Source organism: Pteronotus mesoamericanus, unplaced genomic scaffold (genome assembly GCF_021234165.1).
Source record: "Pteronotus mesoamericanus isolate MK-2021 breed Mesoamerican mustached bat unplaced genomic scaffold, CSHL_Meso_final contig_2, whole genome shotgun sequence".
Taxonomy (NCBI): Eukaryota; Metazoa; Chordata; class Mammalia; order Chiroptera; family Mormoopidae; genus Pteronotus; species Pteronotus mesoamericanus.
This window is the reverse complement of record NW_026555084.1, coordinates 8,984,903-8,999,718: the sequence shown is the minus strand read 5'-3', so window position 1 is coordinate 8,999,718 and position 14,816 is coordinate 8,984,903. Positions and strand designations below refer to the sequence as shown.

The 14,816-nt window shown below is 35.5% G+C and overlaps 1 protein-coding gene across 4 annotated transcripts in view; it reads right to left on the bottom strand.

The window, feature by feature from the left end:
• Positions 1 to 14,816, bottom strand: part of RNF145 (ring finger protein 145) — a 50,861-nt gene that overhangs the window by 27,589 nt on the left and 8,456 nt on the right. For all 4 annotated transcript variants that reach the window (XM_054568107.1, XM_054568108.1, XM_054568110.1 and 1 more), the window contains exons 3-4: positions 10,946 to 11,054; positions 478 to 569 (exon numbers count right to left, since the gene is read on the bottom strand). In XM_054568107.1, coding sequence (XP_054424082.1) covers positions 478 to 569; positions 10,946 to 11,054 — 201 coding nt within the window. The remainder of the gene's footprint in view (positions 1 to 477; positions 570 to 10,945; positions 11,055 to 14,816) is intronic.

Genomic DNA, 14,816 nt, shown 5'->3' with positions numbered 1-14,816 from the left:
TCCTTTTTTGCACCTCTGGCCGGAGGGGTCTGGTACCTCACTTTACACTCTGTGTATGTTGTTTTGGGGTCTTAACCAACACTTCTATTTTTACATTCTGCTACCTGAATATTCCAATCATGTCTCAAGTCCTTGATGTTTCTGGCAATTTTATTTTTGACCACAGGGTGAAGATTTCAACAGGTATAAAATAACTTTAGACACTGCGTATTTTATTTTAATCTTATGATCATAATTAGCTTTATTAAAAAGTTAATTCCTAAATACTTAAAATACCATTAAAAAGCACAAGCTACTGCAGACAGCATATGATTATAAACACCGATGCATGAGAAAAAAAGACTAAGAAAATGAAACATTTAACCATGGCTGCATTTTGAAAAGAGTCAGAGTTTCCCAATTTTTTTTGGAGTAATTATGCACCAATTTTGTAACACAGTAAATTGGTTGGTTCCTACCTACACTAACAGCACTTACCTATTAAGGCTGTGGTAAAACGATTCATGGAGAGAGGTTCTAAATACATTGGTCCTTCATAGGCAGACTCCAGTTCACTTCTAACGTAGTCCCTAAATAGGTAAAATGATGAAAATGTATTAGATACATTTTCCAAGCACAGAGGAGGAGAGAAGCAGCTAAAGCACAGAATTCTTACACCTGTCTCCGGATCTATACTAAGAAAAATATACATATAACAAATGATATAGAGATGGCCTTCATCTCCTTCCAAGCATGAAAACAGAATCCACAGAAACTGAATTTTACTATGCAGGGAAGACAACTGAAGCTCCACTGTGTGAGATTTTCGTTCTTCCCATGACCTTATTAAATAGTTCACGCCCAGTAGAAAGCTCGTTTGAGGTGTCCTCTCTCTACCCTACACTTAATAAAACCCTGTAATATTACATTAAACATTTCCTCTTTTGGCTCTCTTCTTCCATCCACCCTGTCTTATTTTTCCCCAAGTTTTGTCCCCAGTCAAACAAATTAATTACAGGTAAAATCTCAAACTAGTTAGAAAACTGGCTCATACAGGGAAAATTCTTTAAAAATGTCACTTTCAACTCTATAGGGAATTTAAATAGCCTATAAATTTATTTTGAAATAGATCTTATATAAAATCAAATATTCATTTTTGAATTTTATTTCATTTAACCTGTGATTACTGAGCAACAAGATTTTAGTAGCAGCCAAGGAGCCTTCACATTCTGAGAAACAACTTTCATGGCATATGAGGGAAGCACAGAAAGGGAGAATTTAATTTATTATCAGTAAGTTAAATGGTAACACTAGAAGACAGTTGTTTAAGTTCTTTTGACATCAAAATAGGGAAATTTGTTAAGAAAAAATTCTCTCTTTTCTTCAACTGATAAATGTTTTAGTCACTGTACTTCATAACAGCTGAATATTACAAGTACTTCTGAACAAACTCATATGGTTGTATTTACTTTTTCCATGAAATTACTTCCTATTAGGCAATCAAGTTGAATTCCTTTAGCATACCAGAGCCAAACCAAAAAGGAGCCTTACATAAGCAGCAAGGAGAGTACTGCCAAACATCAAAATTAAGAACTCAAAGAAAAGAAATTTTAAGAATAGAAATCAGTTTGGAGAACAATTACAAGAATCAGTAACTAAACTTCATGGGTGATTTAGCAATTCTACTCTATCACTCTATGATAATTACTTCTCACAAATACTGTATTAACAGTCTCAAATGAAAGAGAAAGTCAAATTCTCAAGAGAAATTATTGTAATGCAGTGGTTGTCAGCCAAGGGTGATTTCGCCCCTGAAGGATCACTCAGCAATGTCTGGAGACATTTCTAAGTGTCACAACTTAGAAGGGGGTTGGAGGTGCCACTGGCACCTTGGCCAAGGTGCTGCTAAAACATTCTACAGTGCATAGGACAGCAAACAATTATCCAGACTTCCCAGTCCAGGAAGTCATGGCTGAAACCCTGTTTTACTGTAGAGACAGACAAGTGCTACATGTGTAAATCACATATAAATATCTGATTACTAGATTACTACAGGTAATCATCAATGTAATTATTATATTTTATAGTTTTAGAATAGAATGCTAAAAAATTACGAGAATTAGGAAGTTTAAAGTATATAAATATCACTTAAATTTATGACGTCCATGAAGATGTTATTTAAAAAATAAGTATTGAAAAGAGATCTAACTCTGAGTCCCAGTACTATGCAGGCCTGTAAAGCCAAATAATTTCTTTTTGGGCACAGCATCCCTCTCCAACAGATCTAGTTTAAAAAGAGGCCAGGGAAAATCCCCAAAGGCAGAAAACAGATGAGTGCCTGCCAGGGGCTGGGGACAGCGGAAATGGAAAAGACCACTTAAAGGTACTGGGTTTCATTTTAGGGATGATGAAAGTATTTTGGAATTAGGTAATGGGATGTCTGCAGAACATTATAAATGAACTGTATGCCACTACATTGTTCCTTTTAAGTAGTTACTTTTTTATTGATTTTTTTTTTTTTTAGAGAAAAGAAAAAAAAATCAACTTGTTGTTCCACTTATTTACGCATTCATCTGTTGATTACTGTATGTGCGTTGACCAAGGAATGATGGCGTCACTCCCGTCCCTTGGCGCGTCGGGATGATGCTCTAACCAACTGAGCCACTTGGCCAGGGCTAAGAGGTTAATTTTACGTCATGGGACTTTCACCTTAAATTAAAAAAAGGAGGGTGGCGGGTAGGAGGGCCTACAAGAGCACTATCCCCAAGGAAAAAAGCCAAAAGATGCCTCCAAAGGGCCCCAGGCCCCCTTTCATAATGAGCTCTTCCATAACAAGGTTCAATTGAAGGAGAGACTGCAGAGTTGGGTCCCCTGTCATGTTTTCTTTCCCTGTTTGCTTGTCATATTCTAATTTTACAAAACAAAACTTCTAAAGAAAATTAACTCTACCTGTTTTTCAACTCAAAAAGAATTCACTGAACATAGTATGTTAGCAAACTATAAGGCTCTGGAATACTGTAATAGACAAGAAACTGTTCCTGTAAGCATGAAGCTTACAAACCAGGACTGGAACATACAATAAATACTCATCCTAGCAATTATTTAATTACAAGTGTGATAAGTGCTATAAAAAAAGATATAGAATAGCCCTGACTGCTGTGCACTCAATAGACTGAGTGCCAGCCTGTAAACCAAAGGGTCGCTGTCTCAATTCCCAGTCAGGGCACATGAGAGGCAACCACACATTAATATTTCTCTCCCTCCTCCCATCAATCAATCAATCAATCAATCTTTAAAATAAAGAGATATAGAATATTGTGTGGTGTATAAAGTTTTTAAAGATTTTATAAATTCATAGCTCTATTTAAAAATCGTATCTTTCATCTTCACTTTTATATGTTTTCATTTATCTAGTTAGTTCTTTGTGCATTTTATGTGTTTTATTTTAAATATCACTTACTGTACTTCTTTTACCTCTCATTATAGGGCTATTAGAAAATGTTTTAATTTAACTATTTCCTTAACTATATATATCCTTCCATATATTCTTTTGGGTTTGTTTTTTTTTAAGCCTCTTAACTTTCTAATCGTTTTTACGACTTTCTTTTTTATTCTTTCCACTCTCCATCTATTCCTTACTTTGTGATTTGTTGAGATTACAGGACACTAAGAAAGGTCTACACTCCAGAAGGGCAATCAGTCGACAGGCCATGATGGTACCACAACAGGGAGTGGTTGCCTCCCACGAGCTCTCTCATTATGCCTCCCTCTAGGACCCTAGGAATTCCTCCCCCTCAATGCTGTAACCTCCCCCATTGTTGTCCGTTACACCTGCTCAAAAAACCTGAGACACTGGACCAATCATCCTACCAAAGAAATTAACATCTTCCCCAGGCACCCTAGACCCTCTCCCCTTTACTCCACTCCAGTCTCTTGACAGTCCCTCATCTCCTGTTTGACTGACTCACAGATAAATCCCACCTCCATAGAGACAGCCAGGCCCAGAAAATCTGCGGTCTCTCTGGGGGAGCTAAGCCTGGCTTCCCTGAGCCAGGGCAGTGCCTTTGGTGAGGGCTAAACTACTAGCCTTGCGAAGCAGTCTCGGTAGAGCTGTCCCTTCTGAAAGACGAACAGGAGCACTGAATCTCAGACTACACGAAAGTACTGAAATAAAGGTGGACATTAACAAAGATCTCTGTATCTAAGTCATGTGCAACTTCACAGCCTCTCCTGCTGGCAACGAAAGCTCTTGTAACTGAGTCTCAACAGAGTGGGCTATTCACAACAAAAAAGAAAAAAGACAGTAAGCCTGAATAAGAAGGATCTGGAGAAGGAATCATCCAAAATTCAGTGAGTCATTTAAGTCAAAAATTAGCCCAAAGCCAAGAGCCATGAAATTCTAATTTTTAACAAAATTTTATAACTATGTTAAGACTGAATTAGGTGAGATACTCAAAAGCAGTATTGCAATTTTTTTGATTAAGTTGGTCAGAAAGAAGATTTCTTGCCTTCTCCTTTAACTGAATAAATATTTCCCTTCTTAATCCCCTTTTTTCACTTTGTCAGCAATTTGTGCGATACTGTTAACCCTGAGCGCTAATTAATAAACTAAATCCTTAGAAAATCTACTTCCCTAGTCCCTATAATAGCTTACTCTCCTTCGATTGGAACTGTAAGATGTATGAAAAGGGCCTAAGAACAGCTCGAAATCAGAAAATTCTTGCTCTAAAGAGCAGCAAGTTATAAAAAATAAACAACAACAATACCTAGGAGCTTATCAATTCATCAACTTATTAACAAATAGTCTCTTAAGCAACCTGAGTTACTGAATAACCAAGGAACAATTTGTACACTCTGGCTATGTAGAACTTTCAATGTTAAATCCAGTACACAGAATAAAGTGGTGAGTTCTCCAAGTTATCTTGTACAATATGTGCAAACAAAAGCATTGCTCAATTTAAGGAGATCCCAGAGACTGAGGTGTTCAAACGCCTGAATTAGAGGACCTACTACACTCTAAGCACTGCACTAGCAATGGAATAGCTCGTTTACTTACAGTTTCATTATTAACGTCATCTCTACCACCCTGCCGCTCTCCTTTTCTCTTCAGCATCTTCCTAGCCCCCTTCCATATATTGGGTTGGCCAAAAAGTTCATGTGCTTTTTCCATAAAATAAAAGACACAATTTTCGTTTTCACCAATAACTTTATTGATTTGGATATTTTGAGTATGTTGGCTGTCTCCTGCATAGTATGCTGATTGTTCTCAGTTAATGTCTCAATTATCACTGTCAACTTCAACTGGTCTCCAAACCAACTGTGGAACACTGTCCGCCAAAAATCTCCTGCAAACCACTTTTGACATGTTCGATTAGTCACACAGCACCTTCTTCACACACTGCAGAAATTTTTTGCATTTCAGTTGCATTTTTACCTTTCTTGAGATAATAAACGCAATATGCCAAAAAGTCACTTATTTTCTTCCATCTTCAATATTAAAATGGCTACACAAAATTTCAATTTTGATAAGTTTTTAAAAAATGCATGACACTTTAACAACTGTCACAATACAATCTAACAAAATTGTTTTGAATGAACTTAAAAGACAACGAAGCACTACTAGAGCCATCTTACAGAAAAAAAAAAAATCAAACAAACTTTTTAGCCAACCCAATATTTAGTGACTGTTCAAAAGAAGAAAACATCAACACTGAAAATGGGTCAGTTTTATTCCTGCCAAAATTAGAAGTTAAATATAGAGTGACAAAAATCATTTTAACAATTCTGTAACTGAATAGCAATGGTTCTCAACTGAGGAAAATGCTTCCCAGGAGACAACAGAATCAGGGACACTTTTTGTTTCACAACTGCTGGGGAGGGGGTGCTCCGCAATCAAATGAGAGACAGGGTGTTGTTAGCATCCCATAATGCACAGGCCTGTCCCCTACAGCAAAGAATGTCCTGGCTCAAAATGCTAGGTATCCCCAAACAAAGAAACGCTCATCTACAGGTTAGAATTATATAAGCTTTCATAAAATGTGGAGCTAATTACCTGTATACACATAAATAACTCTTGGGGAAGTTTTACATTTGAAACCATACTTATATACCCAATGGAAAAAAGTATACTTTCATCTTTTGAAACCCGTAAGCTCTTAATTCAAGCCATACATATATAAAATGGATGGTTGGTTCAAAAACCTAACAATAAAACAAGAAATTTAAGAATACTAGAGTTTAAAAATGGTCAGGTCAATTGAAGTTTTCTTTTTTCCCCCCCTTAGTTCTAGATAGTCTCAATTTTAAAGTAGGATTGGTACTGGAAAATACACGCCATGCATCACTCAAAATTAAAAGCATAATTCTAATGAGTTCAATTAGAATATTAATATTAAATGTCTATACTACAGCACCTGAGCCCATGGATTTTCTGATGTTTACTTCTTCAGAACTGCAAGCTATATCAATTCTATAGACATATTCTAAATAGGTTTTTTGGTTTTTTTAAAAATTCACTTAAGGATAATCAGCTTGATCATGTGAATACATGTATTTTGGAGAAAAACATCCAACTTTTCAAAAGTTTATGAAGTTTTCAATATAAGAAATATTTGGAAATGTCTTTTTCTATATTCAGTTTTTGAAGTATCAAATTAATTATTTAAATTATCCAAGTAGTGTGACTCTTCTTCTCAGTCACTCTGAGACTCTGTCTGCCTGGTTATAACTAGACTAATGGTGGAAAATATAGCAAATAAGGGACTTGTTCTAAATATGTAAAAAATTTCTACAACTCAATTTTTAAAAAGACAACTCAATTAAATAATGGACAAATGGATCTGAATAAACATTTCTCCAAAGGAGATTCACACAAAAAGATGATCAACCTCATTAGCCATCAAGAAAATGCAAATTAAAACTAGAATGAAATATCCCTTTATATTCACTATGATAGCTATACTAAGAAAAGACAGGCATCAGCAAGTGTTGGCAAGGGTATGGAAAAACTGCAACCCTCATATGCTACTGGTAGAAGCATAAAATAGTGTAGCCAATTTAAAAAGAGTCTGCAGTTCCTCAAAAGGTTAAATATAAATATTAGATGATTTAGAAATTCCACTCCAAGATATATGCCAATGAAAAAAAATATGTCCACACAAAAACCATGAATGTTTTTACATCATTGTTCATAATAGTGAAATATCCATTAATGAAAAAATAAACAAACTGTGGTATATTCCAAACACAGAGTATGATTTGGACAGAAAAATAAAATGATACATGCTACACCATGGATGAACACTGAACACATGCTAAGTGAAAAAAGCCAGGCACAAAGAACCCACATACTGTACAATTCAATCTATATGAAATGTTCAGAATAGGCCAATCCATAGGGATAGAAAACACAGCTGACTAGGACTGGGGGTTAGGGGAAGTGACTATTGGGTACTGGGTATTTTTTATAGAGTGACGAAAACTTTCTAAAATCACCCTGGCCAGGTGGTTCAGTTAGTTGAAGCATCCTGTACACCAGAAGGTTGCAAGTGGTCCAGGCATATACCTAGGTTGAAGGCTTGATTCCTGGTTGGGATGATAGATATGGGAGGCTACTGATCAGTATTTCTCTTTCATATTATTGTTTCTCTCTCTCTCTCTCTCTCTCAAATCAATGAACATATCCTCAGGGGAGGATTAAAAAAAAGGTTCTAAAATCGACTGTGGTGATGGTTTGCAATTCTGTGTGTGTACTAAAACCCATGACACTGTATACTTTAAATAGGTATGTGAATTATATCTCAATAGAGCTGTTATTTAAGAAGATACTTGGTTATAAATCTGCCACATTAAATCTGAACCATTGCTTTTTTAAAAACTAAAATGTTCAGCCTTAATATTTTACATGTGTGACACATTCATGCCTCAATATTTATTAAATGTGACATTATGAGCAATTCAAGATCACATCTTTGCTAACCTTTTGTGAGATAGCACTATGCTGTATAAATTATACTAAGAGGAGCAACACTAAAATATGCCATACCCTGAAATTTGTTAACATCAAAACTAACTCCATTAAGGTGGGCAGTCATCAAAGAAGCAACCTGCCAAGGTAATGTTATTTACTAGGGAGGAAAACTCTTTCATCCCCAGTCTGGTTCTAAAACTAGTTTCCTGTCCACTAACCATCCTGCCTCCGCAAGAGAACTGAACTAAGAATCAGAAAACCTGAGGTCAGGTTAGTCTGGGATTGTCCCCCTTCTAGCTGTTTGACCACTTCAGTTTTTCATCTGTAAATACTGGAAAGTAAGGATCGAAATGAATTAAAGAAAATATTTTGCACACTGTAAAATTTTATTAAAATCTTATTGTTTAAAATAAGTCTGAATTTTCTAATAATGAAAACAAACTTTAAAGATCAGGAAATATAGTCCTACGTAAACCAAAACTAAAAAGTTGAAATTGCCACAAGAATAATCAGAAAAAGGCTTTTCTTTACTGATGACCCTTTATCATTACATGACAGAATTTTGACCTCCCTTCAAAAAGCCTGGATGTATTGTAATAGTGTAGATAAAAATAAAGCTACATGGTATCAGCTATCACTATACCACAAACCACACGAAAACTGAAAAACCACGAGGGAAATGGCAGGTTCATTGTTTTTTCACTTAGAATTATAGTAACTAGCAAAGCATTAATTTTAATATTTAAATCTACCTTCAACTTTGAGACTTCTCTCACTGATCTCCAAAATCCTATTAATTTTAAAAAGCTAACATATAGCTACAGCATGGAACATTCTGCCACTTAAAAAATCATCTTAAAAGACTAATGACATAGAAAATGCCCATAACACATTACTGTGTAATAAAAACAAGACAAAAGAATGTCAGTAAAAATTCGCTGAGCACTTCTTATATGTCAGAAATTGGGCTAAGAGCTTTATGTGCTTTATCTTTTTAAAACTTTACAATACCCTGGCTGGTGTGGCCCGGTGGATTAAGCGCTGGCCTGCGAACCAAAGAGTCACCGGTTTGATTACCAGTCAGGGCACATGCCTGGGTTGCAGGCCAGGACCCCAGTAGGGGGCATGCAAGAGGCAACCACACATTGATGTTTCTCTCCCTCTCCTTCTCCTTCCCTTCCCCTCTCTCTAAAAATAAATACATAAAATCTTTAAAAAAAAAAACCCCACAAAACCCAACAATTTACAATAGCCCTTAAGATACTATTACCATTTTACAACTAAGGAAAACTGAGACTTACCTTTCTGTAGTGATACTACAGTTATGGATTAGTAAATAAGGACCATGAGATTTGAACCTATCTTGTCACCTATCCATTTATCCAAAAAATGTGGCACTCTTAGGTCCCCAGGCACTCATTTACACCTTGAAGGGTAACTAACCCCATTATACTCTAAAGACACAATTTCTGTTTTAAAAAAACAAATAAAAAGATAGGGAGGCGTCTCTCCTTTGAGCTTTATGAGATTCAGGGGTGTCCAGGAAGGAGGGCCAGCATGTTGTCTGTGTCAGTGCAGCCCTTGGAACTATGGAGAACAATGCTCCAGGAGAAGGCCCAAGTTGTTCCTCTGAAGGAGCCTAAGATGCAGGGACATACTTGTGTGACTCCAGATTAGAGAAGTCATCGTCAGCACTTGAGAGTTAAGCACAGCGTGATTTGAAACACCGTGAGGATTACAAGAAATACAGCACTGCTTTGGCAGCTCCAGATTTTGCAACTCGGACATGTGAGGACATACCCTGGGCAGGACAAGAATAAGTCACCACCCCCCAGGTCCACTCTGAGCAGAGAGATCAACAAGACAGGAAGAGAGGACAGGAATGTGAGAAGACTGAGTTTCTGGGAAACACTCAGGGGCATTTGAGAAATAACTAGATAAAATATTAAGGAGGATAAAGTGGAACGTTTCCTGCTTCAACAAGAAGGGCCCAGAGTCAGCAACCATTAATTACTTTCACTTTTTCATATCCAATGAAGTGGTGAAAACTGAAAGGAAATACCAGAATTTTAACAGGTTTATCTCTGGGTGACATAATTTCAGGTAATTAGTACTACCTTTAAATTTTCTGTATTTCCTAAATTGAACAGTATTACCGATATTTTATAATCAGGGGATAAAATGGGTTTTAAAAAGTCAACCATTGAATTCTAGTCATAAAAAATGCTATTTCTAAGATTAGATTTCAAGCCTACACCAAAATCTGTGTTTCAGACCTATAAACAATTATATCTTGTTATATATGCAAAGTAACTGTCACTCTTCTTCAATTTAGGAGTATATCTTACTACAACTACACACTTCAATCAAAACAGAAGAAATTATAACTCCAAAATTTATTCTGCCCCATTACTGTGTGGATTTTGGTTCACTTATATTTTAACATTCTGGTCCAAATAAGATGCTCATATTCATTGGCAGACCAGTTTTAAAATTTAGGAGTACCAGACCTAGGCAAACACATACTATTGCTAGGGAGGCAGAAGTTCTGAGCTATCCAATTCACCTCATCAAATAATTTATATCAATCACCCACTATATACATGGTTGCATCTTGTGCCGATTCTCATGCATCATAAACTGACTTCCTAAGACAAGAAAGTAATGAAATCTGTAATTGTTAAAGTGTTCCACTAGCCCGTCTGTGGAAATTGTTTTCTCAGTTAATACAGAAAAGTTCACGGGTATCACTGTAAACATAATCTTAAGGCCCATTTCATATTAAAATTGTTTTTAAGAACAGAAATAAAATTTGAAGTGTATCGCCAGCTATTAAACCTGTATGCTAATATTTATTTAGAATACAAGTATCGAAAAAACTGTTTTGGATACCTACCAAAGCCTCGGCTTCCTGACAGTGTTCACAAAAACTAGTTTATTGGTGAAAGTAAATTTGAAACTCAGTCATACATTTCAAAAATGGGGACACATTCTTACCTGGAGATTTGATGGCCAGCATAGAGGAGCAGGGCAGTCAAAAAATATAGGTAAAGCTGAACCAGGTACTGCCTGGGCAAGGTTAGTAGCACAACACTTATAATATAACCTGCAATAAAAATTAAGAGAGATAGAAATAAAATATGGTTCTAATTTAGTCTTCCAATTGATTACACCAATAAAAAGAGCTTGAAGTAAATTACTTTCCAATTGGGTTTCAACAACTTAAAGGATTTTTATACTTCACTACCAAAGTAAGTTCAACACAGTAAAATCACTTCAGAATTTTTTTGTTGAAGATTTAAAGCATTTTTCAGTTCTTCTGTCAATGCTTCTGTTAATACTTTATAACCGAATGCATCACACCAAGGTACAGCAGTCTCCTCTCCTCATCTATCCTTCTTGGTGCCTGCTCACTTGCTCTATACCAATGCTCCTGTTCTCTTGTTCCGAGGGAAGAAGCCTCCAAGGCTGCCCCTGCCATTCGATTCAATATCTTATTTTTCCGAGTCCTAAAGACCTCTATCTTCTACATCTCAATAATTCCCCTGATTCCAGTCCTTACCTCTCCTTTCAAACGATGTACAGGGCTCTCCCCCAAATCCTGAAGAAAAGTTCTCTTCACACTAACTTCTCCTTTTTCTAGTGCCTCTTTTTCTCATTCCACTGACAAATGTCATAAACTATCTGTACCAGTGTTATTATTCCCTCTTCACATTCTACAATCTACAAACCCTCTACCAACCCCTTCCACTCTACAGAAGACGGCCAGTGTATCTTTGTCCCTGCATCTAAGGTGACTACTCTCCAATTGTTATTCTCTGGCTCTGTGATGTAAGTTTCCTTCTACCCTCTAATTTTTTCCCCTCCACTTTCTTTTTACCCTCTCAGATGAACACAGAAAATTTAGTCTCTGAACAACTGCTTTTCTCTGTATAAAATATGTAGCTCCAGTCATCTACTTTGTTGCTTCAAATATACCTTTCCAGATGTATGTTATCAACAAATACTGGGTTGACCAGAAAGTTCATTTGGTTTTTTTCCATAAGGTGGCTCCAGCAGTGCTTTGGTGTCTTCAACTTCATTTGAAACAATTTTGTTAGATTGTATTGTGACAGCTGTCACATCAGCACATATTTTTTAAAAAACTTGTAAAATTGTTGTTTTTGTGTAGCCAGCCATTTTAATATTGAAGATACAAGAAAATACATAACATTTTCAGCATATTATGCTTTATTATTTCAAGAAAGGTAAAAATGAAATTGAAATGTAAAAGAAGATTTGTGCAGTGTATGGAAAAGGTGCTGTGACTGATCAAATGCGTTGAGAACTGGTTTGCAAAGTTCTGTGCTGAAGATTTCTTGGTAATGATGTTCTATGGTCAGAGAGACCAATTTTAGTTGATAGTATCAAATAGAGACATTAACTGAGAACAATAAATGTTCTACCATGGGGGAGAGAGCCAAAATATTTAAATCAATAAAGTTATTGGTAAAAATGAAAGTTTGTCTTTTATTTTATGGATAAAACCATACAAACTCCTTGATCAACTCAAAAGTTACTGAAAACATACTACATATCAAAAAAAACGTCATTTCATTTAAGTAAAAAAACATTTCTTATTCTAAGTAGACATGTCATAGCACGTGATGCCTGAGTTATATTGCAGTTAAACGTTCTCATATACAACAAGTACAAACTGAGCTCCATCCTTCCTCCCTCAACTAGCTACGTCATCCTCTTTCACGCCCCTAAATCCCATTCCGGCTGACTCAAACCTGAGTCATCTTTTCTCTTATTAAGAGTCCTGCTGAGTCTTCCTCAGTCTGTCACATGGTCCCCTCCTTTCCAGTCCCTACACATATCCTCAGCCACTCTGTAACAGTACAATTCACTGACTGCTATTTTTTCAGTCTCTTTTCATCTTCATACATTCTATATTGCATTACCAGGGTAACAGTCTCAAAACCATCACTTTCATGTAGATAACTCTTGTTCTAAAAGTTTTACACGTTCTATACATCTCAGACTGATATTACAGGTCTTGCAAAATCTGGTCTTAGTCTACTCTCCTATAACTATTTTCCACTTATATTAATGAGTCTTTATTAGGGCACATATATCCCTTTTTAGCACCTAACGCCCCCCTCAGGCTGACTCACCCATACTTAAAGCTAAGGAAAAGTGAGGTGTGCTAACTAGGGACTAAAGAGGTAGAATTCAGATTTTACACACGTCATAACTTCAAGGACAATGCTGCAGAAGCCAGAGATTAAGTATTTCCTTTATTTCTTAAAATAATTTCCCAAATTTATTTTGTTAATCCCTATCTCAAAGGACTTTAGAGGTATTTAAAGGATGTTTATTATTTTAGCAAGCCTTTTTAGTGTTTATGGCTCAAGAATTTTTCTAATCAGTCTATTACAAGAAACATCTCCTGTTTTTTAATGAACTATCAATTTCCTCTGCAGGTATATCTTTCGCTTCTCCTGTATATACTGTAAAATCAGCTGCCAAATCCTCTAGATTGAACATATTCATTTAATTCATTCTTTCAATCATCTAGTCACTCAACCAACATTATTACATGTAAAGCATGATCCATATGTATTCCTAGACCTGGAAGATCCAAAGAAGAATAAAGTATTCACAGTCTAGTGAAAGTATAAACATGGACAAAAGCATAATACTGGTGCTGTAATAAGCAAACATTAAAAAAAGGGCTGTGGTTGATTAAGTTCGATCTGGACCTCAAAGTGTGAATGGATCTTTATACCAGGTTAAGGAATAGAAAAACATTCTAGGAAAAGAGAATAACAGGAATGAAAACAATAAAAACAAAGGATATTTTCAGAAGACAGTAAATTCTGCAATGACGAATACTGCACTTTGAGACTGGAATTTCGTCGTCTAGAAAGAATATTGGGAGGGTATTAGGAGATGGTGCTGATGGAACTGGTGGCTAAAGCCTCAACATAAAGCTTTGTGTGTAACAATAAGGAATCTAGACTGAACTAATGATTCTCAAATCCTTTAGGTATCCATTTAGGTTAGGTCAGAAAACAAAAAAACCCTATGGCTAACCCACACCCCCCCCCCCTTATATTCCAGTGGAAAAATAACTGTGATAACAACAACATATGTTACCCAAGAAGATTTTTGAGAGATTATGAATACTTATGCAAAAATGAGAGTGTTATAAACAAATCATTTGACCTACAAAGATTAGATCATTCTAAAGGTCATATAGAAAACTAAAAACAGAAAAAGTTAGAGGGAGAAATAAAAAACAGTGAAGGAACTAACTCTATTAAATTGAGAGTAAATATAATCTAAATCCTCAATAAGGTAGACAAACTAAAAGGACAAGAAAAAGTTCAGAAGTGCAACAAAATATATGTGATAATATAGTATGTTCGTATGCAGTACAGAACATGTATTTTATATATATAATTTAGTATATAATATTTAGTCAAGAAAAGTTTAATTAAACTACTTAAAAAACACATGGACACTACCAGTTACCTGAAAAAAATATATATACCTCTAACACATATATATGCACATAAATTCCAAATAAAGTGAAAATTTCACTGTAAAAAATAAAAATTTCTACAGTGAAATTTCTACCACAAAAATTCTACAATAAAACATGATAGAATTCTTTATAAACTCAAGAATAGGAAAGGCTTTTCTAACTGATTTAAAATCCTAAAGCTATAAAAGAAACAATAAATTCAACCACATTAAAAACAAATTCTGCGTGTCAAAAAAAAATCAAGTACAATCAAGAGAACTGAAACTGGAAGAATAATTTCATAGGGCAAATTTCCCTAATGTATACCACAAACTTCCACAAACTGGTAAGAAA